The sequence below is a fragment of the Pipistrellus kuhlii genome, unplaced genomic scaffold (genome assembly GCF_014108245.1).
Source record: "Pipistrellus kuhlii isolate mPipKuh1 unplaced genomic scaffold, mPipKuh1.p scaffold_m20_p_15, whole genome shotgun sequence".
Classification (NCBI taxonomy): Eukaryota; Metazoa; Chordata; class Mammalia; order Chiroptera; family Vespertilionidae; genus Pipistrellus; species Pipistrellus kuhlii.
The window spans coordinates 13,645,706-13,672,719 of record NW_023425460.1 but is presented as its reverse complement, the minus strand read 5'-3'; the positions used below and the strand labels follow the sequence as shown (position 1 = coordinate 13,672,719).

Sequence of the window (27,014 nt, the reverse complement as noted above, 5' to 3'; positions counted from 1 at the left end):
TACCCAGTCTTATCAATTATTGGCCAGATACAAATGCCCAAGATCACTACATTAATATTTAGTAGGAGGTGTTCAGTTCAATAAAGGCTTATCCAATGGAGATTTAAACTCATGCCTGCCACATTTCATAGTCCATCATGCTTTTCCACTCCCCAAGTAGTGTCAATTAGTACAAAATACTTTCTCCACAAGGTGTGGTATTTGGAAATATCATATAACATATTGCTGCTTGCCATGATGATAATACAGATTATAATAATTATATTCTAAAATATTTGCTTTTAAGTTGGAAATATTTTTCTTCAATATTTTTCCATAAGATGGTTATGGATAAGAGTCAAACACTAATGTAATTTTCACATGCTCAGTTATGCTTAAATAATATGATCAAGAAGAGGATGTAATAAAGGATTTTATTTCTAAGTTAACTAATATGTTTTTAATTAAAGTCTTAAGAAATTTCTAACTCTGACGGGGAGGATGTGGCTCCCCTAAGAAATGAGCTAAGTAGAAGATGGTGCTTTACAGGAGAGCTATTATGTAGCAATTAAATGGCATTATAAACCAAAATGTATACTCCTAACAGTTTTTCAAATGCTGTCTCAATTTACTTCCCAACTGTAATTTTCATTATTTTCTGAATTCCGTCTCATTCCATAATGAACAAAAGTGATAAAATTTACTGGGTCATCGAGTACCTTTCTTCATTTTTGAAGTCATTTGAAATGTCCTAATAGTGAGAAGTCATCCCTCTGAAACATTTTGTGAGACCATTTTAATTGATGAAATAGGAGTTTGACTCGTGGCTCCTAGTTTGTATGCATTGCAATAGCTTCCTGTAATATAACTACTAGCTTTAGTTACACATTTATTTCAGAGTAAACAGCAAACATAATGAAATATCTGGAATGGGTGTATATTTTCCTATCTAATGAAAGAGTAATATACAAATTGACCATCACTCCAAGCCACAAGATGGCTGCCTCCATGTGGTCAAAGATAGCTATCCCCATGTGGACACAAGATGGCCTGTAGGGGAGGGCAGTTGTGGGAAGTTATTGAATAATTACACATCAACTATAATGGCTAAACCAAAAACAACTAATACTGTCAAGTGTTGGCTGAAGTATGAAACAACTTAAAAACCAACTTCTATGTACTTCTGGTGGATATAAAGTTGCTGTGAAACTTTAGAAACTAGCAGTACCTTCTAAAACTGAATACATCATCTGTGAAGACCTACAGCACTCCTACATATATATCCATTGCAGACACATTCATGTGTGTGCTAAAAGATATGTGCAAAGAATGTTCAGAGCTGCATTTGTAATTGCCAAAAACTTAAACTAGAATCCTTTCTCCAATGATGAAAATGAATAAACCTTGCAAACTAGAATGGCATAGTTGAATCCCCCAAACAATTTTGAGCAAAATAAGCCCGTTGTAAACATATACATACTTGATTCCATTTATTTGAATTTTAAAAATAATAAAACCAATTTATGGTGCTTGTTATAAATTGTGATGATTTCAGGAGGTGGGGAGTTTGAAAGATAATTATGTTTAGACAAAAGGCCTGGTGCACAAATACGTGCACATATGGGGTCTGGCCGGCCCGCCCCAATCAGGGCCAATTGGGCCAGGCTGGCCACCGGTGGTAGGCTGGCCAGCCCCTTCCACTAGTCAAACTCTCAAACTTCTGGTTGAAGGGACAATTTGCATATTAGTCTTTTTGCCAACAGAATTAGAAGCCTTCTAAAAGTCACAAGACACCATGTAGAATGTGAGAAACTGGCTATCTGCAACCAAGAAGATAGTTTTCACCAGAATTAGACCATACTGGCACCCTAATCTCAGATTTCCAGCCTCCAGAATTTGAGAAATTTATTTTGTGTACAAACTATTCAGTCTATGGTACTTAGTTATAGCAGCCGGAATGAACAAAGATAGTGATCAAGAATAATGGTTACTATTTAGAAGCTGTTTGTTTGTTTTTTAATTGAATTAATTGGGGTGGTGACATTGGTTAATAAGATTATTCAGGTTTCATTTATACAATTCTACAATACATCATCTGTATATTGTATTGTGTGTTTACTACCCCAACTCACTATCTCTAATTATAATATGTGTTAAAAGATAGCTGAAGTAATTATAATACAATTTGGAAGAGTTTATAATGTTTGAGAAAACTTTAATTTGAATTGGGAAGCACCATAGGAGAGATACTTAGGAGTTCTGCACTAGCAGGAGATAGAGCAGATGCTTTTATGAAGCAGACATGGAGCTTAAGGACTTGTTCTCCTTGGGAAAGCCTTGTTGGCAGTTTCTGATTTGGTTTTCCTTACGTCTTGAATGTGTAACCTTGAGGCATTTATAGGCACTCACTCTGGTTTAGATTTCAGTTAACTTCTGTATGTTTCCAAAGAATTAGAATGACCTCAATGTAATGCCATAATTGTTTAATTACTTTTGACATATGCAATAGCTATTTCTGTATTATTCTTATAATATTAACTTATACATTGGCATATACTTTCACTCAAAACTGCATAGTAGGAAAGTCAGTTGTAATGATCCCTTTTGCCTTTCTGTTCTCATAGGGAACTTCAGGATTCTAAAAGGCAAGGCCTATGGAAATGAATCATTAACATTTTAAATGAAGTACCCAAGTCAGGAAATGCAAATCACAATTCTGATATCAATGTTAACTTATGCAAGTGGCCCATTTGCAATCACCACACTTGACTTTTCTATTTATAAAACACAGATATTTTAACCTTAAGTACTGCATCATCCATATGTGTTTCTACCTTTGGGTTTCTATTGATATATACCAGCCAGGAAAGACAAATAATACTTTTTACAATACCTACAGTTTCCTGTAAAAACCAAATAGACAGCCTACTGGGTTACCAGATGCACTGCAGTACTACAAAATTAAATGAACAGATGTTCTTTGTTAACCTTATTTTCTTACCAAAAAAAAAGTTTTAAAAATAGATATTGGAAGGCAACTCAGAAACCTAATGTCTCCAAGTATTGGGAAGTCTGACAGAGAGGAATAATTGAAAGTGTTGGTTAAAATCACAGAGCTAAAGAAGACAGGTATCAGAAACCAAAGGATGAATTTTGAGCCAACAAATATAATGCAGGATGATAAACATGGAATATTCAACAAAGAATAGTTATCTAATCAAATTCAAGACATGATATTTTAAATTACTGAAAAAACAATAATATATATTATATAATCCTTGGCAATGTTACTGAGTGGGGTTACCGGTTGAGATTTCAATTCTTTATGTCAACTCAGAAAAGAGGAAAACAAAGAGGTTAAGCAGTTTGCCTAATATAACACAGTTATTAAATGATGGAAACACTTACAAAGAGGTTAAGCAGTTTGCCTAATATAACACAGTTATTAAATGATGGAACCAGGATTTAAACTCCAAATATTTTAATCTAAAAGCTATACTTTTAAATAGTATATTAGATCCAACTATGAAATATGATAAGCATCAACTTAATCTGGCAAAAGTGACATATCAACTTTCACATATGGTAAAGGGAGCTTTAAAAAGAATGTAAAGTTTTGTGAGAATAAAAATGAGTATATATTATTACATTATTTAAATTTTTCATATCTTCATAATTGTCAAAGTATCAAAACCAACCTTGTAATTTGAAAATATAAAATTTATTTGCTTTAAGCAGCAACATATTTTAAACATTTAATCAATTCTTAAAGAAAATAATTACTCAATTGTCATTTTTCATCTTAATATTCCTCTCTAATTTTAAATTTTAGAATAATTCATTTATTCATAAAAAAAAAACCACTTAGTAGCATCTATGTCCTAAGTGAAGAAAAAGAGATATAGAGCCATAGTCTTGGTTTTCCCCAGAGCTTATGTTCTAACAGAAAACATAATAAACAGTAGTAATTAGTGCTCTGATTGGCAGGTATGAGGTGTAAATATATGTAAATATATAGGAGTACCTAACTCATAAGTAGGGTTGACAAAATCCTTTCAGAAGAAGTGGTATCCAAACAGACACCCAAGTATAAGTAAAAGTTATTATAGAGAAAGGTACAGGGGCCAGAGAGAATGACAAAATAATTGCAAGTCCTGAAAAGGCAGGACTTTTGAATAATTTGAAAAGAAACTGTCAGAAAATGATGGCCAAATTTCTGGCTGTAGAGATCAGATAAATATTAATATTTCCCAGAATTTTAAACTGTTTCCATGCCCACTTTCTCCACTTAATCTAAGAATAACCTTTTGGAGAATAGGAAAGCATTTCCTAGCTGGAAACATAACAGGGTTACATGGTTTGCCTGAAGTCTCACTTGAAAGGAAGGCGGTTAGTGGAGCCCATCTAAAATTAAGTCATCTTTACCATCATTCTATTCAATTTTAGAATACACAATGTCCAATTTTACTGTCTAGAGTACACCATGCTTCTTTGGACCTAGATTGTTAATCTGGATTCAGGCCTATGTGATACTATCTCCTTTATTATCTAATGTGGAAATTCCTCCCTGGCTACCCGGCAGGAGCAATCCATCATTATTGCACCACAGCTTGCAGAACAATTTAGATCAACCATGTGAATGCCCCTTTTATTAGAGTGCAAATGCACATTAATGTTCTGTATGATGATCAAACAGATGCAGAAAGACAATGTGTCTCTTGAAAGGCATCTGCAGGCCTCTCCCTTCTTTGTCACCTTCCTCTTGCTTTCTGATCCTTCCTGATCCTCACCAAGCTTTGCTCATATGTTCTAACTGATATTTAAAGTTTTCTGACCATAATGCAAGATAGCGTATGATAATGGAAATCATCTTGTGATGGTTCCAGCTCCACACATCTGCACTGTTCCACTATGAACTTAGAAGTGAAATTGTTGGTGATTACTCAGAAGCCGTAAACATGCTCTTGGGTGACATCCTACAGCGTTCACCACTGCTGGAGCTCAGCATGGGGGAGGTACTTCAAAACTATTAAATTGTACCCACCTCAGTGCCCCTGCTCTGAAGCTCTGAAGCTTTTCTTTCACAACAGTTTTCCATTATCTGTGTTTCCAAAGCCTTGCCACCATCCTCTTCCCTCCCCTCTTTCTCTGTCAATGGAGAAAGTACTTAAGTGTCCTCAGTCACTAAAAAGGAGTTGGCCTTATAATACAGTAATTCCAACAGGGCAAAGTAAAGTCTAAACACCTCAGAAGAGTTACTTTTGCATAACTGCACAATCCAGGTAACATGTGGGCAGCTATCACTGAACAATAGGAAGAAAGAAGGTTGTCAGTAGAAATGACAAATCATCACTCAAGTGGTGACTGACACTCCACAGGTGTTGGCTCTGCCCTCAGACATGGCTCCTCGGCATTGGCCACTCAATACTCATCCTGAAGAGGCTGGGAGCCTGGCATGCCCTCTCTGCTTCCCCATGAGGCACATGCAGGCCTGGTCCCTCAGGCTTTGTCCCCCAGTCTGATCTCCCAATATAGATGCACTACACCATACACCTCCTGGTGGATGTAAGGACCTAGCTCTTTTTCCAGTATCTCTTAAGTCTATTGATTATCGATAAACTTTACATCCCTTCTTTAAGATTGGGCTTTTCCTTCTCAAACATCACTTCTACTCCACTCTCAAAAACCCTGCTCTTGCAACTCAGCAGCTTTGGCTTTGAAATAATTACTTCTTTCTTCTTCTTAAAAAAAAAAAATATATATATATATATATATATATAGATATAGATATATATATATATATATTTTTTTTTTTTATTGAGTTTTTAAAGAGAGGGAGAGAGAGGGATAGAAAGCTAGAAACATCAATGTGAGAGAAGCATCAATCAGCTGCCTCTTGCACACTCACTACTGGGGATGTGCCCGCAACCAAGTTACATGCCCTTGACGGGAATCGAACCCGGGACCTTTCAGTCTGGAGGCCGACACTCTATCCACTGAGCCAAATCGGTTTCGGCTGCTTTCTTTTTAAATATTTAAATATTTAAGTATTTATTTATTTATTTATTTATTTATTTATTTGAGAGAGATGGGGGAACAACATGGATTTGTTGTTCCACTTAATTATGCATTTATTGGCCAAGTCTTGTATGTGCCCTGACCAGGAATCAAACCCACAACCTTGGCCTATATGGATAATACCTTAACCAACTGAGCTATCCAACTAGGTTGAAATAATTGCTTCTTAAAGTGGGATAGCATTCAAGTTAGTAATTGGCAAACCCCAATTATGAGGTCTATTTGGCTGCAAAGCAACTCCATTATTTTTGTAAAATGTTAACAGGATCCTGGGGAAATAGGGAAGTTATGTGTGAGAGTCTACTCCTGTCCCATGTTGATTTTTTTCTTAATCTTACCTTCTTCATAAGTGAATTTAATTATGTTGTCTGAATTCTTAAGGTTAGTTCAGAAATGCTCAAATGAATCTCCCATACCTTCATTTTCACTTCAGTGAAAGGCAGTGCGGGTAGCAGAACGAACACAGGCTTTAGCGCCCAGCAGAAGAGCCGGATTCTGATTCCTGTCAGACCATTGTCTGTCAGAGTGACACTGGGACAGTAATTTTAAATTATTTGTTTTATATTCTGTCAATAAAATGGTTATTTAAATCCCATCCTCAAGGGTTTCTTGAAGGGTGAAATGAGAGAATATATGTAAAGTTACTGTCAGATCTTGATCTCTACAAAACTTGCCTCCCTCAGGCTAGATTTCTTTATCAGTGGCTCAAGGGTATATAGGTTTTACCTCTACTTGAGCTTCTCAGTTTCTGCAGGGAATTTTATTCAAACTGAAGGGCATTTTCCCTTTGCTTCACTTCTTAAGCAAATCCAATACATTTGAATCATTTTACTTGCTCTTCCTATCTCCTCTTCTGTTCTGGAGAAACTAACTTGACCTTTCCGCCAAGCTACTTGTAACTTCTCCCTTTGTTCCGTTCTTAATCTATTCCTATTCTTAGCCAACAGTTTCAAATACAGTTCTTCAATTGCTGGCTTTTTAAATTATTATTTTCATTAAAGTTTTTTTTTTTAGTTTAATTAATACAGTGTTATAATAAACACACTGTATCACAATTGTGTTTGGTTAATATACTGTTTAATTGCCTTTTTGTTAGTTTGAACCTGTAGTTGTGGTAACTGCATTTGGTGTTAGGAGACCTGAATGCTAGTCCCAGCTTTGACACTGGGGAGCGCTATGCACTGAGGTAGCTCACCTCACTCTGTGGGCCTCCAAAGCCTCTGAGGAGTGGGAACGAGGTGGTTTTGTCGTGCAACTGAGACCTGTCATTTCCGGGTGGTGTGATTTAATTTGTGCAGCACTGCAATGCTCCATTCATGACATTATGTTAGCTTTCCTTATTTTTTAACCCATGGCCTCAAATGGCTACTTTCATTTTTCCTTGTGTATTACCTCTGGCGGCCTCTCCACTGTATTCTCCTCCACACTGTTCTCACTGACAGAAGCTTAAAGAGCTCTATCACCAACGTTAGTGTGGGCCCATACTAACATGTATTTTGGGTTGAAACTTAGAGAATCTAATGTGTGATATTGTAAACTGTAAAAATCAAATCAAGTTTTATACAGTAGGCATAGAACAATCTAATTTTTACAAAAAACTAACAAACAAGCAGTCATATATATATATATACAAATCAGTATTATGTGTTAAAATCTATTTTTTTAAAAAATAGTCAAATATATACAAATCAATATTATGTGTTATGATTTATGTAGAAAATGATCTGAAAGGACATATACAAAATTGCTAAAAGCAATTATCTCTGGAAGAAAATGTTTGAGGTAAGGGTAGATAAATTTTTACTGTAACTTTCCTATATTTAATTTATTATAGCATGTATGTGTTCTTTTTATAACAAAAACACTACCATTGAATAATATTTATTTTTATTTATATAACCTTTTTTTTTCTTGCAAAGTGGCTTTATAATTCACCACACATTTTGGGTATAAAATTATTAACAAGATAAATGAGTTGAGGTAGGAAAATGTTCATTAGTATTACACAGGGAATGCTTTGGTATAGCCAGTGGGTGAATCTGATTTTGGCTCTTCAAAAAGTGATTTTTGACTCCTGTTCTCATTGTACCTATGGTAAGAAAACTAATTATGGCAATTAAAATATAATTGGAAAAGGAAACACGGGTAGTGCTAAATCTTTACATTAGAGAAAGTCCTGAAAACTAGGCAAAAGCAAACACTGGAGTTAACAGAAAGGAATAGGGCGGCAGGAGTTTGCAGAACATATTGGAGCAAAGCAAATCTTTCCAAAGAAATCAATAAAGACTTCATTTCATTTAGAGATAATTCTTTCAGAGAGAGCAAAAAGACTAATGATTCTTCAGATATTCATAAAGACACAAGAAAGAAGTGGCTTTCCATGCAAAGATATTTTGGTGCAACAGCAAAAACTATTACCAGAATAGCAAAGAAAATGGGCTAGAATTAAGACACATGAGGAGTCATTAATAACCAACATTCTTGTCAAAAGCCTATATACAGTATAATGTTTACTACCGTATGACTTGATGCCTCCATACAGCACAGAGTTCACTTTCGGAATGTGTGCTCAGTTATTGTCAGGGGGTCAGGTTTATTTTGTTCTTATTGTTCCTCTGTTATAGTGCAAGAACAACCTAGAGTGCTCCATCACACTCCAAAGGAAAGAACTCTTGGGCCTTTCTTTTAGGAGAATTACACATTTCAAACAATCTATTCACTTGCCCCGTCCATCTCAGCTCTGTGGAAATGAACAGGCTGGCAGTGTTCTCAGTATGTAGTTGGATACTTAGCTCCTTTTGCTGTTGCCTTAGTCCAGCGTTTTTCAACTGCTGTTCTGCGGCACACTGTTGCCTGGTGTGCCATAGGTGCAGACAAGACAAGAATTTTATAATTTTTCACTATTTTGTTTACTTAATATTTCATAATAAAGTAATTATAAAATACTTTCTTTGTGTTTATTTGATTCCTATTCAAGAGAATTACTTTATATATAGTCAATATAGGCACAGAGTTAAATTTTTTTAACATTTTCTAATGGTGGTGTGCCTCGTGATTTTTTTCATGAAACAAGTGTGCCTTTGCCCAAAAAAGGTTGAAAAACACTGCCTTAGTCATCTGTTCCAGGAAGCTCTGACCAATCCACTGCATATCTAAACATTCATTACCTATTTGGTCACCTATATCATCAAATACAATAAACACATCTTCCCATCTCATCAGCCCTCTAAGTAACATTCTCACAGTGGAAAAATATCTTGCCCTAGCCAGTTTTATCAATGGTTAGAGCCTCGGCCCATGACTGAAGGGTCAATAGTTTGATTCTGGTGAAGGGTATGTACTTCAGTTGCAGGCTTGATCCCCACATGTGCAAGAGGCCACCAGTCAATGTGTCTCTCTCACATTGATGTTGCTCTCTTCTCTGTCTCTCCCCTCCCTTCCACTCTCTAAAAATCAATGGGAAAAAAGTATTCTAGGGGGAAGTTTAACAAAACAAACAAAACAAAACAAAACAAAACAAAAAAACTCTTGCCATGGCTTCTGAGACAGCACTCTTGATATATATACCATCTTTTCTTAATTCTTGTCAGTCTCCTTTGCTATTTCCTCCTCCTCCTCACATGAATTCTAAATGTGTTTGTTCCTGTATAATTTTTTCTTTTCTAACTAGGGGCCTGATGCTCAAATTTTGTGCATTCGAGGCGGGGGAGGGGGTCCCTCAGCCTGGACTGCACCCTCTAGCAGTCCAAGACTCCTTGGGGGATGTCCACCTGCCAGCTTAGACCTGCCTCCTGCCCCAGGGAGTGGGCCTAAGCTGCAGTTGGACATCTTTAGTGCTGCGGAGGAAGTGGAAGAGGCTCCTGCCACTGCCTCTGCACTTGCAGCCTTCAGCCTGGCTTGTGACTGAGGGAGCTCCTTGCCCCCTAGTGGTGAGTCATAGTGACTGGTCATTTCCCAGTTGTTCCACCCTTAGGTTCAATTTGCATACTACCCTTTTATTATATAGGATATACCATTTCCAAGGGTAAGTCTATTCTAGACTAAGGGAAAAAAAATTCTTATTATAAGCCAAAGCTATGCTCTAAGTTCCAAAATCATTTATGCAATGACCCAAGTGACACATCAATAAAATAAGCAAAGTTAACCTCTAATGAGCCCATTGAAAACAACATTTCCTCACGCTGGTTTTTCCATATCACCCCTGGCCCATTATGTCACACTCCTATCCATACAATGGCCTAAAATAAGAAACCTAAGAGCCATTTTTGCTTCCCCAATTTCTTTCAATTTCACATATATTCTCAACAAATCCAGTCACTTTTATTTCCAAAATAAATTTTAAATTTGTCCACCGCTTCTGCCAAGTTCCTAATCTAGCATTGTCTAATACAAACATAAGGCAAACAACATATGCAATTTTTATTTTGCTAATAGCCATATTGATATAATAAATAATAATGTTACATTTATAATATTTTGGATATGTTTAGTTAAATATATTTACATCAGTTTGATTGTACAGCTATACAAATATTGGGGATACATTAATGAGAATTTATATTCTTTTTGTCTTACAAAGTCTTCAAAATTTGTTGTGGGTTTTACACTTGTATTGTACATCTCAAGTCACACTAGCCAAAATTCAAGTGCTTGATAACCACAGGCAACTACTGTGTTGGACAGTGCATCACTAATCTATGACAATCTCATCTATTACTGGAAAATTACAAAAGATCGTATCTGGTATTCTCACTTCTACTCTTACCCACCTCCACCTCCAGCACATATTTGCTATGGACTAGTGAGAACTGCAAACAACATAATTCCCTGCTTCCGTGATAAATAATAATGGGACTGGGTAGACTTGCCTATTCTTATGCTGATAATACAAATCAAACAAAAATAACTTAGCTGCTTCTCCAGGAAATACTTGCTTCTGAAGAGAAAACTAATCCAGCTAAACGAAGCAATCAATTATCAAGAGTGACAACCTCATCTAGATCCATTTCAAGATCTTCAATTCACAGTGTTCACCCATCTAAATCTACTAAATCACCAAATCCCAACCTGTTCTCCCTCTTGAAAGATGCACATTAAAATCACTCAGCACAGGCCTTAAAATGCTGTAAAGAGCATCTGGGAACATAAGTACTTGACTCTGTCAAGGTGGTATTCTCTTTCCCTGCACCAAGTTCTAATAAACTTAATGTTGCTTGATTAACACTTTTTGATGGCCTTTTAGAAAGTCAACATTCAACCAAAGCAAGAGGAGATTTATTAAAATGAAAATGGGATCATGTTACCTGCTAAAGATATTACAATAGCTCCCAGTGCTTTGCAACAAAATCCAAGCTGCTTATCATACCTGGCAAGGGAAAAATAACCTATTCTCCATCTAGCTCTCTAAAATCATATTATATCCTTCCTGCTCCACTCGCTAAGTTTTAGCCCCCTTCATGTTTTTATCATTTTCCCAATGTTGTCATCTTTGCATTTACTCTTATTGTCTGCCTGCAACTTTCTTCTGTCTTAAAATTTGCTGATTCAGCCTAATTCTTATTAAGTCAAATTTTATCTTCTCAGAGAGCCTTGCCTGATTATTGTGTTTTAAACGTTATTGCTCATGTCAATTTTCTCTCCATCACATAATCCTACTTCCTTCCTTTATATCACTCATAATTACCCTGTCTATTTATTTTATCTCTCAATCCATTAAAATATAAACTGCATGAAAAAGAGATCTTATATATCATATACATCTTTATATGACTACATGACAGATTTATTGACACACAGTAGGCATTCAATAAAAACATCAAAATAAATAAAATTCAATCAATAAAGAATGAGAGAGAGAGGAGAGAGAGAGAGAGAGAGAGAGAGAGAGAGAGAGGAAAGAAGGGAGGACTCCCTAAAATATGTGATGTAAGCATGAAAGTGTGATTACTCCTACTTATACATTAGAACTCTTTGTAACTCAGTGTTAAAGGAGGGAACGAGGACTCCACTGGTTCCCGCAACTAGGATCAAGGTATTCTGATTTCTAGTCCAGTGTTCATCACAGCATCACACTGTCTTTCAACCTTCTCTGACTGATGTGGTTCTTTTGAAGCTAACATGCGAAACTTTGGATTTAATAATAATGCAAGGCCCCTGACGGAGAAAATGATTCTCTGTGCACTCATCGGTAAGTCCATATTTTTTTTTATTGCATTTACATCTCCCACTTGCATTTTGATTAGTGATTTCTTCCATCAATTAAACACCCAAATCTTCTGTAATCAGCAGCATGTTATACTCTAAAATAGACTCAACAAGTCCCTCAGGCTGGAGAGACATCACTTCAATCCCTTCACCTTGGCTGCTCCCATGGTGAACATGCCTGACTGTTGGTCCGATTTCCTAAATCTCCTTGGAAACAGTTAGGCAGCTAGAAATACTGTCGGCATATGCTTGGCTTCGGCTCATTGCCAATACAAAAGTGCAGGTTGGTTCCAAACAGAAGCCTCATTTCTTTTCTATGATTATCGCTATTGTTATTAATATAATTTTCTTTATATAATTAGCTCCGAAGTCCCTTTGGAGAGGTTTCATAATCTAACGAAGAGCAATTCTTTAAAATTACACTCAAATACAGTTAGTGAGGCATAAACAGTAAATTAATATTTGATTGAAATTTCTATCCTAATAAATAAATATGTTGTAAAGGACTGTTTGTTGTCTACCCAATCATGAATTTCTCCTTTCTCTCTTGCTAGAAGAATCTCAATTTTTAAATATTGGGCATCTTGAAGTGGACAATTGTAATGGGTGAGGTGGAGCATTTAGGCCCCCACCAAAGCCCTATTGAATCAATTTTGAATACCCTGTGCCAAGCCTAGCCATTCTGTTCCATTTGGCAAGGTCATGTCTCTTTGATATGGCGTAAAAGTCTCAAGAATCCAGATTCTACTGATTTTTTCAGTCTTTTCTCACTATATGATGGTATTCAGGCACCCAGGCCTAATTGAGATTCTCAAACATGCCTTTATTCTATATCTTTGCAAATTTCCTAAATCATAATTCCAACTACAAAACTTCTACTCATGCCGAAACCGGTTTAGCTCAGTGGATAGAGCATTGGCCTGCAGACTGAAAGGCCCCAGGTTCAATTCCGGTCAAAGGGCATGTACCTTGGTTGAGGGCACATCCCCAGTAGGGGGTGTGCGAGAGGCTGCTGATCGATGTTTCTAACTCTCTATCCCTCTCTCTTCCTCTCTGTGAAAAATCAATAAAATATATATTTTTTTAATGAAAAAAACACAAAACACAAAAACTCCTAATCATTCATCAAAGTACAACTCCAATGTCAATAAATAGATACATCTTTGCATGATTTTGCCATGGCAGGATTAAAATGTCTATATTTCCAATGATGATTCTATATGCCTCCATTATAGCACTTGTTACAATAAATTCCTATCATCAGCTTGCATGTCTGCTCTGTGAGAACCTGAGTTACTTGAGAACAAAGATCATGCCTCAAATGTCTGTGTTCTGAAAACCTAGAACAGTGTTGAAAGACAGAAAGTACTGAAATATTTTTCAAGTAGATAACTGAGGAGATTGGATAATTGATAGAAAATTATTCCTTAATATGATGCCCCCTTCATGCTGTGCTATCCAGTCCATGGCAATTTCATATTCTACACACACTTATTGAAACTTTTATTCTATTGTTTTACTTCCTAGATATTACTATTTCAAAGGATCTTTTTTTTTTTTAGAGAAAGGTACCAAAAAGATTATTCATAGCTTAACATCTTAAATAAACCATGGATAAATGTATAGAAAATGTTAAAATGTGGCAATTTAAAATAATATTAACTAGATTATTTGATTAATCAGATTCCAAAAATTTGTTATTAAACAAATCATTACATGCAATAGCTTAAGAATGTTTTCACTGGTTTATTATATATTTAATAAGCAGAAAGCTATATAACTTATGGTTACAAAATAAATCAGTAAGAAATAGTAATGGTGATGATGACAGTAAGATTATTATAATAAGGTGGGCACATCATATTTTCCAAAGATGAGTAAAACATTATTCCCCATCCCATAGGCTTCTTCTGACCTTTACACTCCTTCCCCTGAAGATGTTTCCTCCCCTTGAATTAGGGAGACTTTTGACTTGTTTGTAACCAATAGATATGGCATAAAATGACAGTGCATGATTTCAGAGAGTAGGTTAGAAAAGTAAATATTGATGTGCCCTATTCACTGCACACTTATTCTTAGATTCCTAAAATACCATGCAGAAAGCCCGACTATCCAGAAGCCATCATGCTGTGAAAAAGCCAACCTATGTGAGAGGCTATTAGTAAATGTAGTTTTCCTTAGTCTTCCAGGCCTCAGTTCAGGTGTCAGACATGTGAGCTAACAAACTTGTACCCTTCCTGAATTCCTTAGTATCTATTAGCATAAGAAATGGGTTGTTGTTTTATGCCAGTAAAATTAGGATAATTTGCTGTACAGCAATAATAATTGGAACAAAGAGTGTGACAGGAATGGTTAGGTGTTCAACAAGCTTGGACTAAAGGAAGAGACATTTATCAGCTCTTTTGCAGTTAATTCGGGTCCCATTTGACTGCTAGCCAATAGGATACAGAGGGAAGTATGTCACATTGAGGTCTAGTTATCAAACGTCCTGTTCCTTTTACCATCTCTTCCTTTTCTGTATTGACAGTGGAGGCCAGAATATAAAGATGGCAGTATCAAAATACTTGAGATCTCTGAATCCCTAAGTCATCATTACTCACCAGGTAGAGACCTAGGCATGAAAACTGACTAGCATAAATTAATAAATTAATTACCATTGCACTACTGGGATTTGGGGGTTTGTGTTACAGCAGCAAGCATCTGTTACTCTAATACACCTAACAAATTTATTGTATTTGTATGACTACATTTCTATTACTAATACAAAGCCATTGAGCACTTGCAATGTGCTAGAAAGTTTGCTTAATGCTCTGCATGTGTTTTCCACTGAAACTCAGATCAACCATAATACTATGCAGGTATGTTTTCTCTATTTTATAAATGCAAAAAGGAGGGAATTCCTTGAAGATGGAGACAAACCTAAAATAGCCTGTCTTCCAAGAGTAAAATGAGAAAAATCTATTGGAAGAGGTTAGCCACCTATAAATGTATTGTTGAATAAATTTGTGATAAACAGGTGCTATGAATGTATAACTAAACCACTAATTTTAGTAATAATAAAGTATGTGCAAAATCCCTGTTTTTATTTGTATACTAGAAGCCCAGTGCGCAAAATCACATGAGAACCAGACCCGCTACGCTATGAGACCCATCAATGCATCTGGTGACCGGTCATTTGATCATTATGGCACTACAGCATTACAGTTACTGGCTTTTTATAATATACATGTTTTAGTAAAGAGAGTACTATAGACTGGTTAAAATGTATTTTACTGCCATCTTTTAAGGGTTAGAAATAATTTTTGTTATAGTATCTTTCTATATTTTATGACTTTAATTAAATTTCTGATTTCTGTTCCAAACACTGCAATATAAGATAGTATAAAACACATTTTAATCATTAAATTTGTGGATAATTGTGATTTTTTTCAGGGCTTATGCCACCAAGGGACTGATAATGGGAGATGATGTACATAAAATGTACTTCAGCGAGTTCCACATACTCCATCCTCAAAGATCTTTTTTTTCCTCCATAATCCAAGAGCTAATGCATATAATTAAGAAGTTTCATCAGAACTGTTCTACAATAGTCATCACCTTTAAAAAGGGATCTTGTCACCTGCACAGGTAAAATACAGGACTGTTTAAGACAGCTACCTATAGCTAACATTGTTTGTCCCAGAAGCTTATACTGGGACAAACAGTATCAACACAGACCTGCATGTGCATTTATGATCACTTTAGTGACCCAAAGTACAATACTTAGTAGAAATCTTTATTACTTTCAAACCCATCTTAAACCAAATATCAAGTAAATTTTAATTCTTTGTGAAGTATTTATTCAGTTAGTTTCCTATTGTCTATCACTTTTGTAATATAAAATATAATGAGTAACATTTTCCTTGCCCTTTATTCTGTGAGGTCCAGTGATTATGCTTCAAACAAATGTCACATTTGGCAACCAAATCAATCATTTTACTTAACTGTAAGAAGTTCAACATCTGCTTTTACCTTAAAGGTCTAAAAAACCCTTTCTTTCATGTAGCCTATATTCTCATATGGGGAAACTGACAATATAAAAAAAACACACAAACAAACAAACAAAAAAAAAACACTACAGCCCTGACTGGTTTGGTTTAGTGGATAGAGCATTGGCCTGTGGACTGAAGGGTACCGGGTTCGATTCTGGTCAAGGGCATGTACCTTGGTTGTAGGCACATCCCCAGTGGAGGGTGTGCAGGAGGCAGCTGATCGATGTTTCTCTCATTGATGTTTCTGACTCTCTATCCCTCTCCCTTCTCTGTAAAAAAAAAAAAAAAAAAAAAAAAAATCAATAAAATATGTATTTTTTAAAAAGTAGATAATTTGTCATGATAAACACTATACAAACAAACTCCTGTGACAAGATAAAGGGCTACTAAGTGGGAGGTGCTATTTTTTATATGATTCTATTTAGGATCTATGCAGAATGTTATGTAAGGGGATGATAGATCTGACTAAAGTCTACTGTGCAAATTCTTGGAGAAGCATATCTAAGTGGAAAGATGCCAAGGTGCAGGCAAGTCTGGGGACTTGGAGGAACAGCAGGAGGGTTGTGTGTTTGGAGTGGAAGGAGCAAGGGAAAGAGTTATATGCTAAATGTTCTTCAACAAATTGCCCAAGAAGTGATTTGGGGGATTTATATGTTTATAACTGGCAGATTAAAAAAAAAGAAAAAAAAAAGGAAGTCAGTGAAATAGAAGGGCCACAGCTTTGTAAGAACATTGGGCTGTTTCCTCCTCCTAAGTCAAGGAAAATGTCCTGAACCAGGTGCCTGAAAATCCTGGATCTCCTCCAATCAATGTGTGAACTCAACTGCAACATTTCACTTATGGAACTTTTGCTATCATACTCCAGAATATTTCTCCCTTTGAAACACCATCATTTACTTTACAAGTGCTGCAAATAAAAAATTCCCCATATCTCTCCTATCAGTTACACCAAAGTCTCTTCTAAGAGTCGTCACTTCATTTTTCAGACTCCTTTTCTCTAGAATATCCTTAACTTTCCAAAAGTTACTTTTGAAATGTAGGAAAACAGCCAAACAACTTATTTGAGGTAAGTGATTAGCACACCATAAGACTTTTTTAAAGATAAAAATAAAATATGAAGTAATAAAAACTTACTAGATTTAATATCTACTACAAATTCACTTATGTGTTCAATTACTAATGTGAGTTTATTTATAATAATTGATAATAATCATTTAATAATGAACTTATCAGAAACAAGCAACAACACTAAAATCTCTTTAGATTCCACAACTGGATATCTTTGCCATAATATCCTCCTATTCAGGATCCTCCTATTCATAATACCCTCCTATTCACAATTTCCCTTGAAGGCATTTTCAAAGAGAGATGCTTGGTTTCCTATACTCAGCTACTTTCCGAGGCAAAGGCTCCGAGCACAGGCTGCATCAAAGCCTTTTTGACCATTTACTCTCCTGCCAGTTCAGTGGCTTTGACCCTTTGGTGAAAGAGCACTTCCCAGAATGACTCCAAGCTGAGCATTTTTCTCCCAACAGGAGCAGCAGAGATCACTGACTAGTGCTTTGTCACTAAGCCAACATGCTTCTCGATGAACACTCTTTCTTACTCTAGTCACCTCTGTTCTCTTAGTCCAAAGTCTCTCCAAGTCCTGTGCACAGCGGGAAGGCCATGAAGTGCACCGAGAGCACAAAATGTTAGCGCTTGCTGACCAGTGCCAGCTGACAAGTCTGCTTTTTCTTACCGGCAACCCTGGCTTCAGAGAAAACAGCAGGAGCCTCGCTACAGAATTCTTCCCACTAGCCTTTGATTTCAATTTGCATATAAAGCTAAGGTTGCATTGCTATGGGTGTTTTATTAAGTTCCCTTTAAAAAGCCGTCCCCCCCCCCCCCCCCCCTCCCGGTAACTGGCTTCTGTACAAACTGGTTCTGACATTATAAAGGAGTCCCCATCACTTCCAAAAGGAACAGAGTGTTTTATCCGGGATACCCTGGCAAGAGTCCTGTGAGCATGAAGAGCAGAGTGACTAAGATGAATGCAGGAAATCTGCTTAAATGAAAAGGAGTAAAGCCTGTGTATGTGAAATAAATTTGAAAGGGTGCTTGAATGGATTCTCCACAGTCAACAAAAGGTCTGCAAAGCAAGCAGAGAGGAAACTACCATTTGATAAGTTAGGCCCATGGAGAGCAGGGGTTCCCTGCGGTTGGAAAAACTGGCTTGATAAGGAACTGTGATATCAGTGTCTGGGCACTGCAGAATGTCACCCAGTGGGTGGGCTGTAGCCCTGGCCTCCAGCAGTATATTCAAGCCCAGCAACTAGAATGAACATGATTTATCATCCAAATTGGATACTTTTGACAGTAAAGGGGGGTATAATGCAGATTTCTCCTAAGGAAACCAAGGCATATACTTACTTCACTGTATGTTAAACTCACCTAGCAAATACTTATTTTATGAAAACTCAAGTATAATCCAATAATCTTTGACAAATTGTTACTACTATAACTTAAAGGAACAAGTAAAATGGTTGAATAAAGTTAATGAATTTCAACATCACATAAACCTCAAAAATGGAATTTTAAAAGGTATTCTAATCAAAGGGTAGCCTTAAATTTAATTTTACCTGCTGATTGAATGATGCGAAAATACCAAGGGGAACATAAAAAGTTCCTTACCGCTTTTGGAGAAGAGTGAGTAACTAAAGGACTCTATTTGGAGAGGAGAAGGGTATACATAATATTTGTAAAGAAAGAAGCACAGTTAGTTTGACACATAAAAAAAGGATTTAAAAATTAGAGCACATAGGAGAATAGAAGCTCTCAGGGCAGACAGAGGATGGAGAAAGGAGCCTGGAACACCAGACTGGGACTAGGGAGACTAAGCAAGGAACTTGGAAGAAAAGACAATTTTAATATTCAAATAATTTGGACAATCAGATTTAAAAGGAAAAAACTAATCAAGGGGTGACTGAATCCTTGGAAAAGCCAATCAAGACTCTGGTAAAGAGATGAAACAGAATATTTAAGACAAGTGTCAGTTAAGGCAGACAGTAAATGTCTTAGGCTTTGTGAGCCACACAGTCTCTTGGCCTTTACTCCACCTTGCCTGACCACTTAGCATGGAAAGCCAGATAGACATGAGTGTGGCTGAATTCCTAAAATTAGAATTTTATATAATTTGTCAAAAATATTATTCTTTCAATTTTTTCAACCATTTAAAAATATTAAAACTGCCAAAACTGGTTTGGCTCAGTGGACTTAAAGATCGGACTGTAGACTTAAAGATGCCAGGTTCTATTCTGGTTAAGGGCATGTGCTGTGGTTGTGGGTACATCCCCAGTAGGAGGTGTGCAGGAGGCAGCTGATTGATGTCTCTCATTGATGTTTCTAACTCTCTATTCCTCTCCTTTCTTCTCTGTAAAAAATCAATAAAATATATATTTAAAATATATATTAAGACTATTCTTCACCTATAGGCCATACAAAACAGATGGTGGACCATGCTTGGCTCACAGCTCATAAGTAGGTCTGATCTAAGATAATACAGAATGATTAACAAAAATGAGAAATACAAATCAATAAAAAAAGGAAACCATACCTTAGCAATATTTGGCAAGCAGCCAGTTGTAAAGTAGAAAGATGTTAGTTTTTTCAGATTCTATATGTCAGCATTTTCAGGAGTCCATGCACACTTTTCTAATTAGTCCTAATAAGTACATTTTGGTAGGACTTTACCTAGTTAACAAACTGTTTAAGATGTTGGCTGCTAGAAAAACATTACTTTTTAAAAAATAAACTTCATCAATATAATGTGCATGCAACTTTAGGTGTTCGTTTGATGGGTTTTGACAAATGTGTACACCCACATGACCACCTTCATTTAGATTCCATTGTATTGGAGCATGGACATTCTCATTTTGTGCTTTATCTGAGGGAAGAATATTTTATCCTTCATTTGTAAGCACAATGATGGCTGAAAATTATAATTTAATAGTATATGTTCATTTCCCCCTACAGTGAAAAAACTAACACCGTGTAAAATAACAATAGCTATGGCAACATAAAACAAACTTGAATGCACGTCTTTTGATTTTACACAATATTCTTTTTACTATTTCTTCATTTCTGCACTTAATTCCACAGAATTCTAACTGTACAATATGTACACTAATTCTACACTAGTTAATGACTGGCACAATCAGGGCCTTTTCCTCCAGTTGTTTGAATGTGAAATTTCAGAGAGACAAACAAGCAGCTGGGTCCAGAAGACATATAAAGTGAAAGGATTTTCCGCAGTCAAGTGGAAAAGAAGTTATGGAGGAAAATGAAAGGAGTTCAGAGAAATCATGACAGTGCACATTATATAAATTAAGAAATTATATATAATTACAGTAAAAGCCACAAATACATTTCTATACATACAGTAGAATTAGACACAAAAGTTTTTTCAAATTTATTTTTGTTTTTAAAATATGTTCCTATTCCTTGGAATATGAAGTTAGAAAACTAACAGAAAACCTAAACTTAGCAGTGATCCTGAACATCTTGCACATAAGCTTTTCCAAAGTGTCTCTATTTTCCATGTGCTTTTGATGAATCACAAGTGGAAATTCACAAACAAAATACACAAGTCTACATTATAAATGGTATCTGTTGCAAGATGAATTTTTGCTGACTTTCCCCCTCTTGTTGAGGGTATTTCATTGCTAGACACCCATGTTACTCTCAAAATCAAATTAATTTGTTCTTTTTAAGTTTCCTGTATTTCTGGTTAAGCACCTTTTACATACACACACACACACACACACACACACACACACACACACACACACAAGCACTGAGAGTTTTTTTGTGTGTATGTTTCAAGAGGTTAATAAAAAACAAAATGCAGGGCCCTAACCGGGTTGGCTCAGTGGATAAAGCATATGCTCCTAGAGTGAAGAATCATGGTTTTGATTCTAGTCAAGGGCACATTCCTCAGTTGCAAGCTCAATTCCAGACTTTGGTCAAGGCAAGTGTGGGAGGCAACCAATCAACCTCTCTCTCTCCCCCCCACCCTCTCTCTCTCTCTCTCTCTCTCTCTCTCTCTCTCTCTCTCTCTCTCTCTCTCTCTCACACACACACACACACACACACACACACACACACACACACACCGGAGTTTCTCTCTGTCTCTCCCCCTCCCTTCCACTGTTTCTAAAAATCAATGGAAAAATATCCCTAAGGATTTTTTTTAAATGCAGAATTTTAATACTAAATAAAAGTAATATAGATTCAAACACAAAACATGCATTAACCTATATTTCAAATACCCAATGTTAATAAATTCAGGTCTCTTCTTATATAAACAATATATTGAGAAAAATGTAATTACTTGTTCTGAAACTCACCCTTCAAGTTATTCTTTTAATTTTGACTCCATGTTGCTCTGCTGACATAGGTCTATGGCTTCTATAGATAACATTATTCAAATCAGAATAGGCAAAAATAATAGGCAGCTTCAGTAAATATAATAGTATACTTATAGTGGTAATAGTACTGTAGTTATCTTTTTAGAAGAGACTATTATCTACAAAGTATTTATATATTTCTATTAGCTCATTTCCTCAGCATAATAATGTTTTTAAGTAGTTTTAATACCAAGTTCATTTTATTAAAGAGAAAACATGTTCAGTAAGATATATTACTTGATTTAGTCTTAACCATTATATTATACTTGAGGCTCGATGCATGAATTCATGGATGGGTGGGGTCCCTTGGCCTGGTCTGTTATCAGGGCCAATGTCAAGGGGTGGGCAGGGGAAGGGAGGGCAGTCGGCTGGGGAGAGGGACCATGGGAGGTGGGCTGGCCACAGGAGGTTGGCTGAGGGAGTGCACTGAACACCTGGGGGCAGCTCCTGCATTGATTTATAGCAACCAATGGTTTGGTTGTTCGGTTGCTTAAGCTTTTATATATATAGATGGGCTCCTAATAACTATAAAATTTATAGATTTAATACACCAAATAGAAAAAAAATTAATATTCCCTACTCTACAATTTCATTTTCCATATGCTAAAATACAGTAGAGATTAGTAGTAATAAATGTCACAGTATTTATCTTAAAACTAAAAGAATAATCCAAAAAGTTGCTAAAATTATTCAACAAAGTAAGTTTTAAAGGAAGATATAATAGTAATTTTATTATACAGCTTATAAATTATCAGGGTCTGAACTTAAGTTAGTATTTTATTGTCTCAAGGGCACTAAAGAGCACCCATGAAAATTCAGAGTAAGGTGGGATTTTGCAACACTCACAAACATCCTCAAGATCATACCCTATCCCTCCCTGAATTTACATAATTTTAAATCTATTCTCCTAGAGTTAACACTCTTTAGATATACTCCTCACATGCTTTGCATTTTTAACAGGATATTAGTCAACAGTAGATTGGACCTTATATAAAGTCATGGTTATACCAGATCAATTGTATCTATGACAAAGGGACAGTCCTCAATAAGGAGAAAAAGTGATTTTCATTGATTGTGCACCTCAAACTTCTATTCTCAACCTCTAATCCAATTACAAGTACAGAGCTGTGTGGCTCATCCTCCAAGGAATCCCTATGGAAGTTCTGTTGAGGATCCCAAGAGGCTGCCTTGAAGATGGATCTCTGGACTCTCTTCATGGCTTCAAGTATTATCTGTTTTATAATTTTGGCTCTCAAGTATGTTTGAAGAAAAAATATATCTACCTCAAAATAAATAAAAAATGCTTTCAAACCATATACTTACTGATATTATCTCAGCTAGACAGAACATAAGATTCTAAGGGTGCTTAATTTTAACACCTTTATCTGGAACTATTAGCAGAGATTATAGTCGGATGAAGGGCCATATAAATAATTTATCTTTTTTGTTGAGAGTATAATATCAATAGTATCTCTCTTTTCTCCCCCCACTGATTTCCTCCATTTCCCACCCGCCTGCCACCCTGCTCATCCCTTTCCCAGGCCTACTGCACTATTGCCTGTGACCATGGATTGTGCATATATGCATACAAATTCTTTGGTTAATCTATTCCCACCTCTCCCCTTCCCTCTGAGAATCCTCAGTCTGTTCCATTCTTCCATGACTCTGGATCTACTTTGTTCATCAACTTATTTTATTCATTATATTCCACATGTAAGTGAGATCATGTGATACTTGTTTTATTTGTAATCTATATGAAGGAACTAAAATTATCATCTCATTTTTTCTACTGGATGCTAATTTAGGTATGCTCAGCAACCAATGTAAAAGCAACATGATAAATTATATATTTTAAAAAAACATTTAGAAATATAATGAAGTTGAACTGGATCAAAATTTAGAACCAAGAGCAAACACATCAAATCAAAATGGAGAAGAAATATACAGGCCAAAACAGGGTAAAAAAAATAAACATTTTAAAAGTCTTTGTCTACCCAACAATCATGGTTTTTAAGAGGTGGGGGAAATAGGCTAACAGCAGTTGATTCAATAGCAAAAACGTAAACGGCAAGTTTTCTATTTTATTTAACACTGGACAGGCTCTAATTAGAATACACATATTGATAGTCACATTTGAGAAGTTTGTTGAAAAGCGAAGGACTAGTAATGAACACAACATACTAAATTATTCCTATGAGAACAAGCTAGAAGAAATTGAAGTATTATTTTTAAAAAAAGATTACTTTGAAAAAAAATTATTGCCCTCTAAGGCTATTAATAATTACAATACATAATTTTGCTGTCTTGGAGAGGAATGCTCAAGATGAGGGGTATATAAAAATAATGACAAAATGATGTGATATGCTATAAGTGAGGCATTTTGATAATAAAGATATTTTAAAATAATGCAACGTCCAAATGGGAGACACTATAAGACTTTTTTTTTTTTCTACCCCTTTCCCAGGATAAAAAGTGCCTTCCCACCACTGGTTCACCTATGCTACTTCACTGGTTTATCTTCTCACTTTTCCACCCAGGACACTGGATATGTAGGGGTTTCACTGTGCTAAAACTATTTGCTAAAGTTTATATATATATATTATATATATATATATATATATATATATATATATATATATATATATATTTGTTTGTTTGTTTTGTTGTTTTTTTGTTGTTTTTTTGTTAATCCTCACCTGAGGCTATTTTCTCCATTGATTTTTTGGAAGGGAAGGAGAGAGACACATCAATTGGTTGCCTCCCACACACGCCTTAACCTGGGCTGCAGATCAAGCTTGCAACCCAGGTTAAGTGTCCTTGATTGGAATAGAACCTGAAACCCTCCAGTTCACGGGTGAATGCTCTAACTACTGAACAACTGGCTAGGGTGATCTTATATCTTGACACCTCTAGTTTTTCTCTATAATTTCTTCCAACAGCCTGCCAAGCTCCTTGACTTTTGTTGACTCCTCTTTTTACAAGGTCTCCAAATGATTCCATTTTTATGGACTGCTCAGCGCAACCTAACTAACATTCAGGCCCACAGGATATGAGTGATGTTCCTCCAATATCTCTGGGGCACTTCTGGTTTCATCTTATAATCTCAAGAACAATCAAACCCAGAAGCTTTCAAACTGAACTCTACTCATACTTAATTTTACTCACGGGTCTTGCTGAAACCATTAACTGAAGCACCTGCCACTCTGCCGGAAGGTTGTGTGTTTTGGCCACAAGGGCTTGATTGACTGAAGTGAGAGGCTCTGGTGACACCTCTGAAGAGAGGTAACCTTTCAGCAATAAATAAGTAGGTGGGTAAATTGAATTTTTGAGATAATTCTGAGGCATGGTCTGTAGTAATTCCCCCTACTATCTAAGTTCCCCAGCAGTATCAAGCCCCGGTTGCCCACAGTGACTCATAAATACCCCTTACTGCTTTTCCCGCCCTTTCCAGCCTCACTTTCCCCATCTCTCTTGTTCCTAAATAGACTAATGAACACAAATCCTTACCTCAGTGTCTGCTTCCAGATAAACCTATCCTAAGATAAAGTAGCTCTTTATCATTTTCTGTACATTTTCCAAAGAACTTCCACTGTTTCTTACTAGTAAATACCATGTAGAAAATAATCCACATTCACATTTAAGTAAAAACAAATAGTCCTGGTCTCTGTATATGCAGTGTGCCCACATCCAATGGCTCATCCTTGGGAAGCAAACATGCCCTTGGGAGGATGGCACATATTTCCCCAAGAGACAACTCCAAGCTTCAAGTGAGACTTATTACAGAATACATATTCTCTGATCTAGTATGAATGAGATTGGCCATAAAAATAACTTCTTGTGAACACATTTTCCTACCAATGTTACTACAGTTGTCAGAAAGATCCTTTCCTTTCTGCTCAAGACAAAAAAGCAAATGACTATATGTATTTTTCTTTGGCTCCTGATCATGCTATGTGACAGCTCAACAAATTCTGCATACAAGGAATCCCATCATTTCCGCACACTAGGCAATTAAATGTGCTCATTTGCATAAGTTATAACCAAATATACAAGTAAAAGTATTGCTTGTGACAGTAGATCTGACTTTGGGGATGCATATGAATTTCTCAATTTTTAATGGATTTCAGCATTGACATTATGGCATAGAAATAAAGCATTTCTTGTAAGCATTCCAGGCATTCCAGCTGGTAACGAATGTTGCGATAATTCAATGAAAGGTAAAGCAAACTTACCCGAATCATCATGACTGAACATCTGATATCATGAATTGTATCATAGATCTTCTTTGAGATGTCCACAAATTGATTATCATCAAACACATCCAAAGAGTTCTTATTTAGGGCTTCCAAAGCGACATTCACTTGTGTTACAAACTCGGGAATTGCTGTAATTATTAGAAATCAGAAAATGTAAATAAGAATATTATCTTAACTTTACAAGAAATGGAGACTCATATTTTAAAATAAATATTTGATTGATATAATTGTAATTATTTTTTAATGTAGAGAGACAAAACATTTTGAAATTTCCAAAAAGTTAAAAGAATCAATGACAAAAAGAGACAATTTTATGGAAATATTTTTAAAGATTATCTTTTTTTCCTTTACATCATTTTTGGTTTTAGCCACACCTGGTATCATGTTATCATTTCTCATCCTATCCAATATGAGCCCCAAGAAATTCCAAAAATAATTTATAGAAATAATAGCAGAAATTGTAAACATGAAGATATTTAAAGAAATAATTTGAGCTCCTAAATAGAAGAAAACTTCATTATATATACTAATTATGAATAGGAAAAATAGAAATACTGTAAACTTTCTTTGGTAAGATTTTTTCCCCCTATCAACAAATAAAAAAATCACTGATCTTATATGTATTATATTTCTAGCTAAAATAACATAACATTGAATGAGTGTAGGGATGCATCTACCATAAGGCCAATCCAGATTGTCTTTTTCATTAAGATTTAAAAATTATCTTAATTTAGAACATTCATTAACTACACCATATTTAAGTCAGTTTTCTAATTGTCCACTGTGATTGATTCTTAAAAAACAACCCAAGTATTAATTCGTGGTTAATAGTTGAATGGCAAAGACACAGAGAATTCAATAATCCTGCCCAGGGTCATTCTGCTGATATATAACATAACAGAAATTGAACTCAAACTGCCAGAATGGAGAGTCTACATTATAGCACTATAATGTATTATATTATGTTTAGATAATCTGTGACATGTGAAGATGGAGGGGAAAAGCAGATGAAAGCAATG

At 35.8% G+C, this 27,014-nt stretch overlaps 1 protein-coding gene across 1 annotated transcript in view; it reads right to left on the bottom strand.

The window, feature by feature from the left end:
* Positions 1-27,014, bottom strand: part of CTNNA3 (catenin alpha 3) — a 1,168,431-nt gene that overhangs the window by 204,851 nt on the left and 936,566 nt on the right. The window contains exon 12 of the mRNA XM_036438342.2: positions 25,972-26,123. Within this exon, the coding sequence (XP_036294235.1) occupies positions 25,972-26,123 (152 nt within the window). The remainder of the gene's footprint in view (positions 1-25,971; positions 26,124-27,014) is intronic.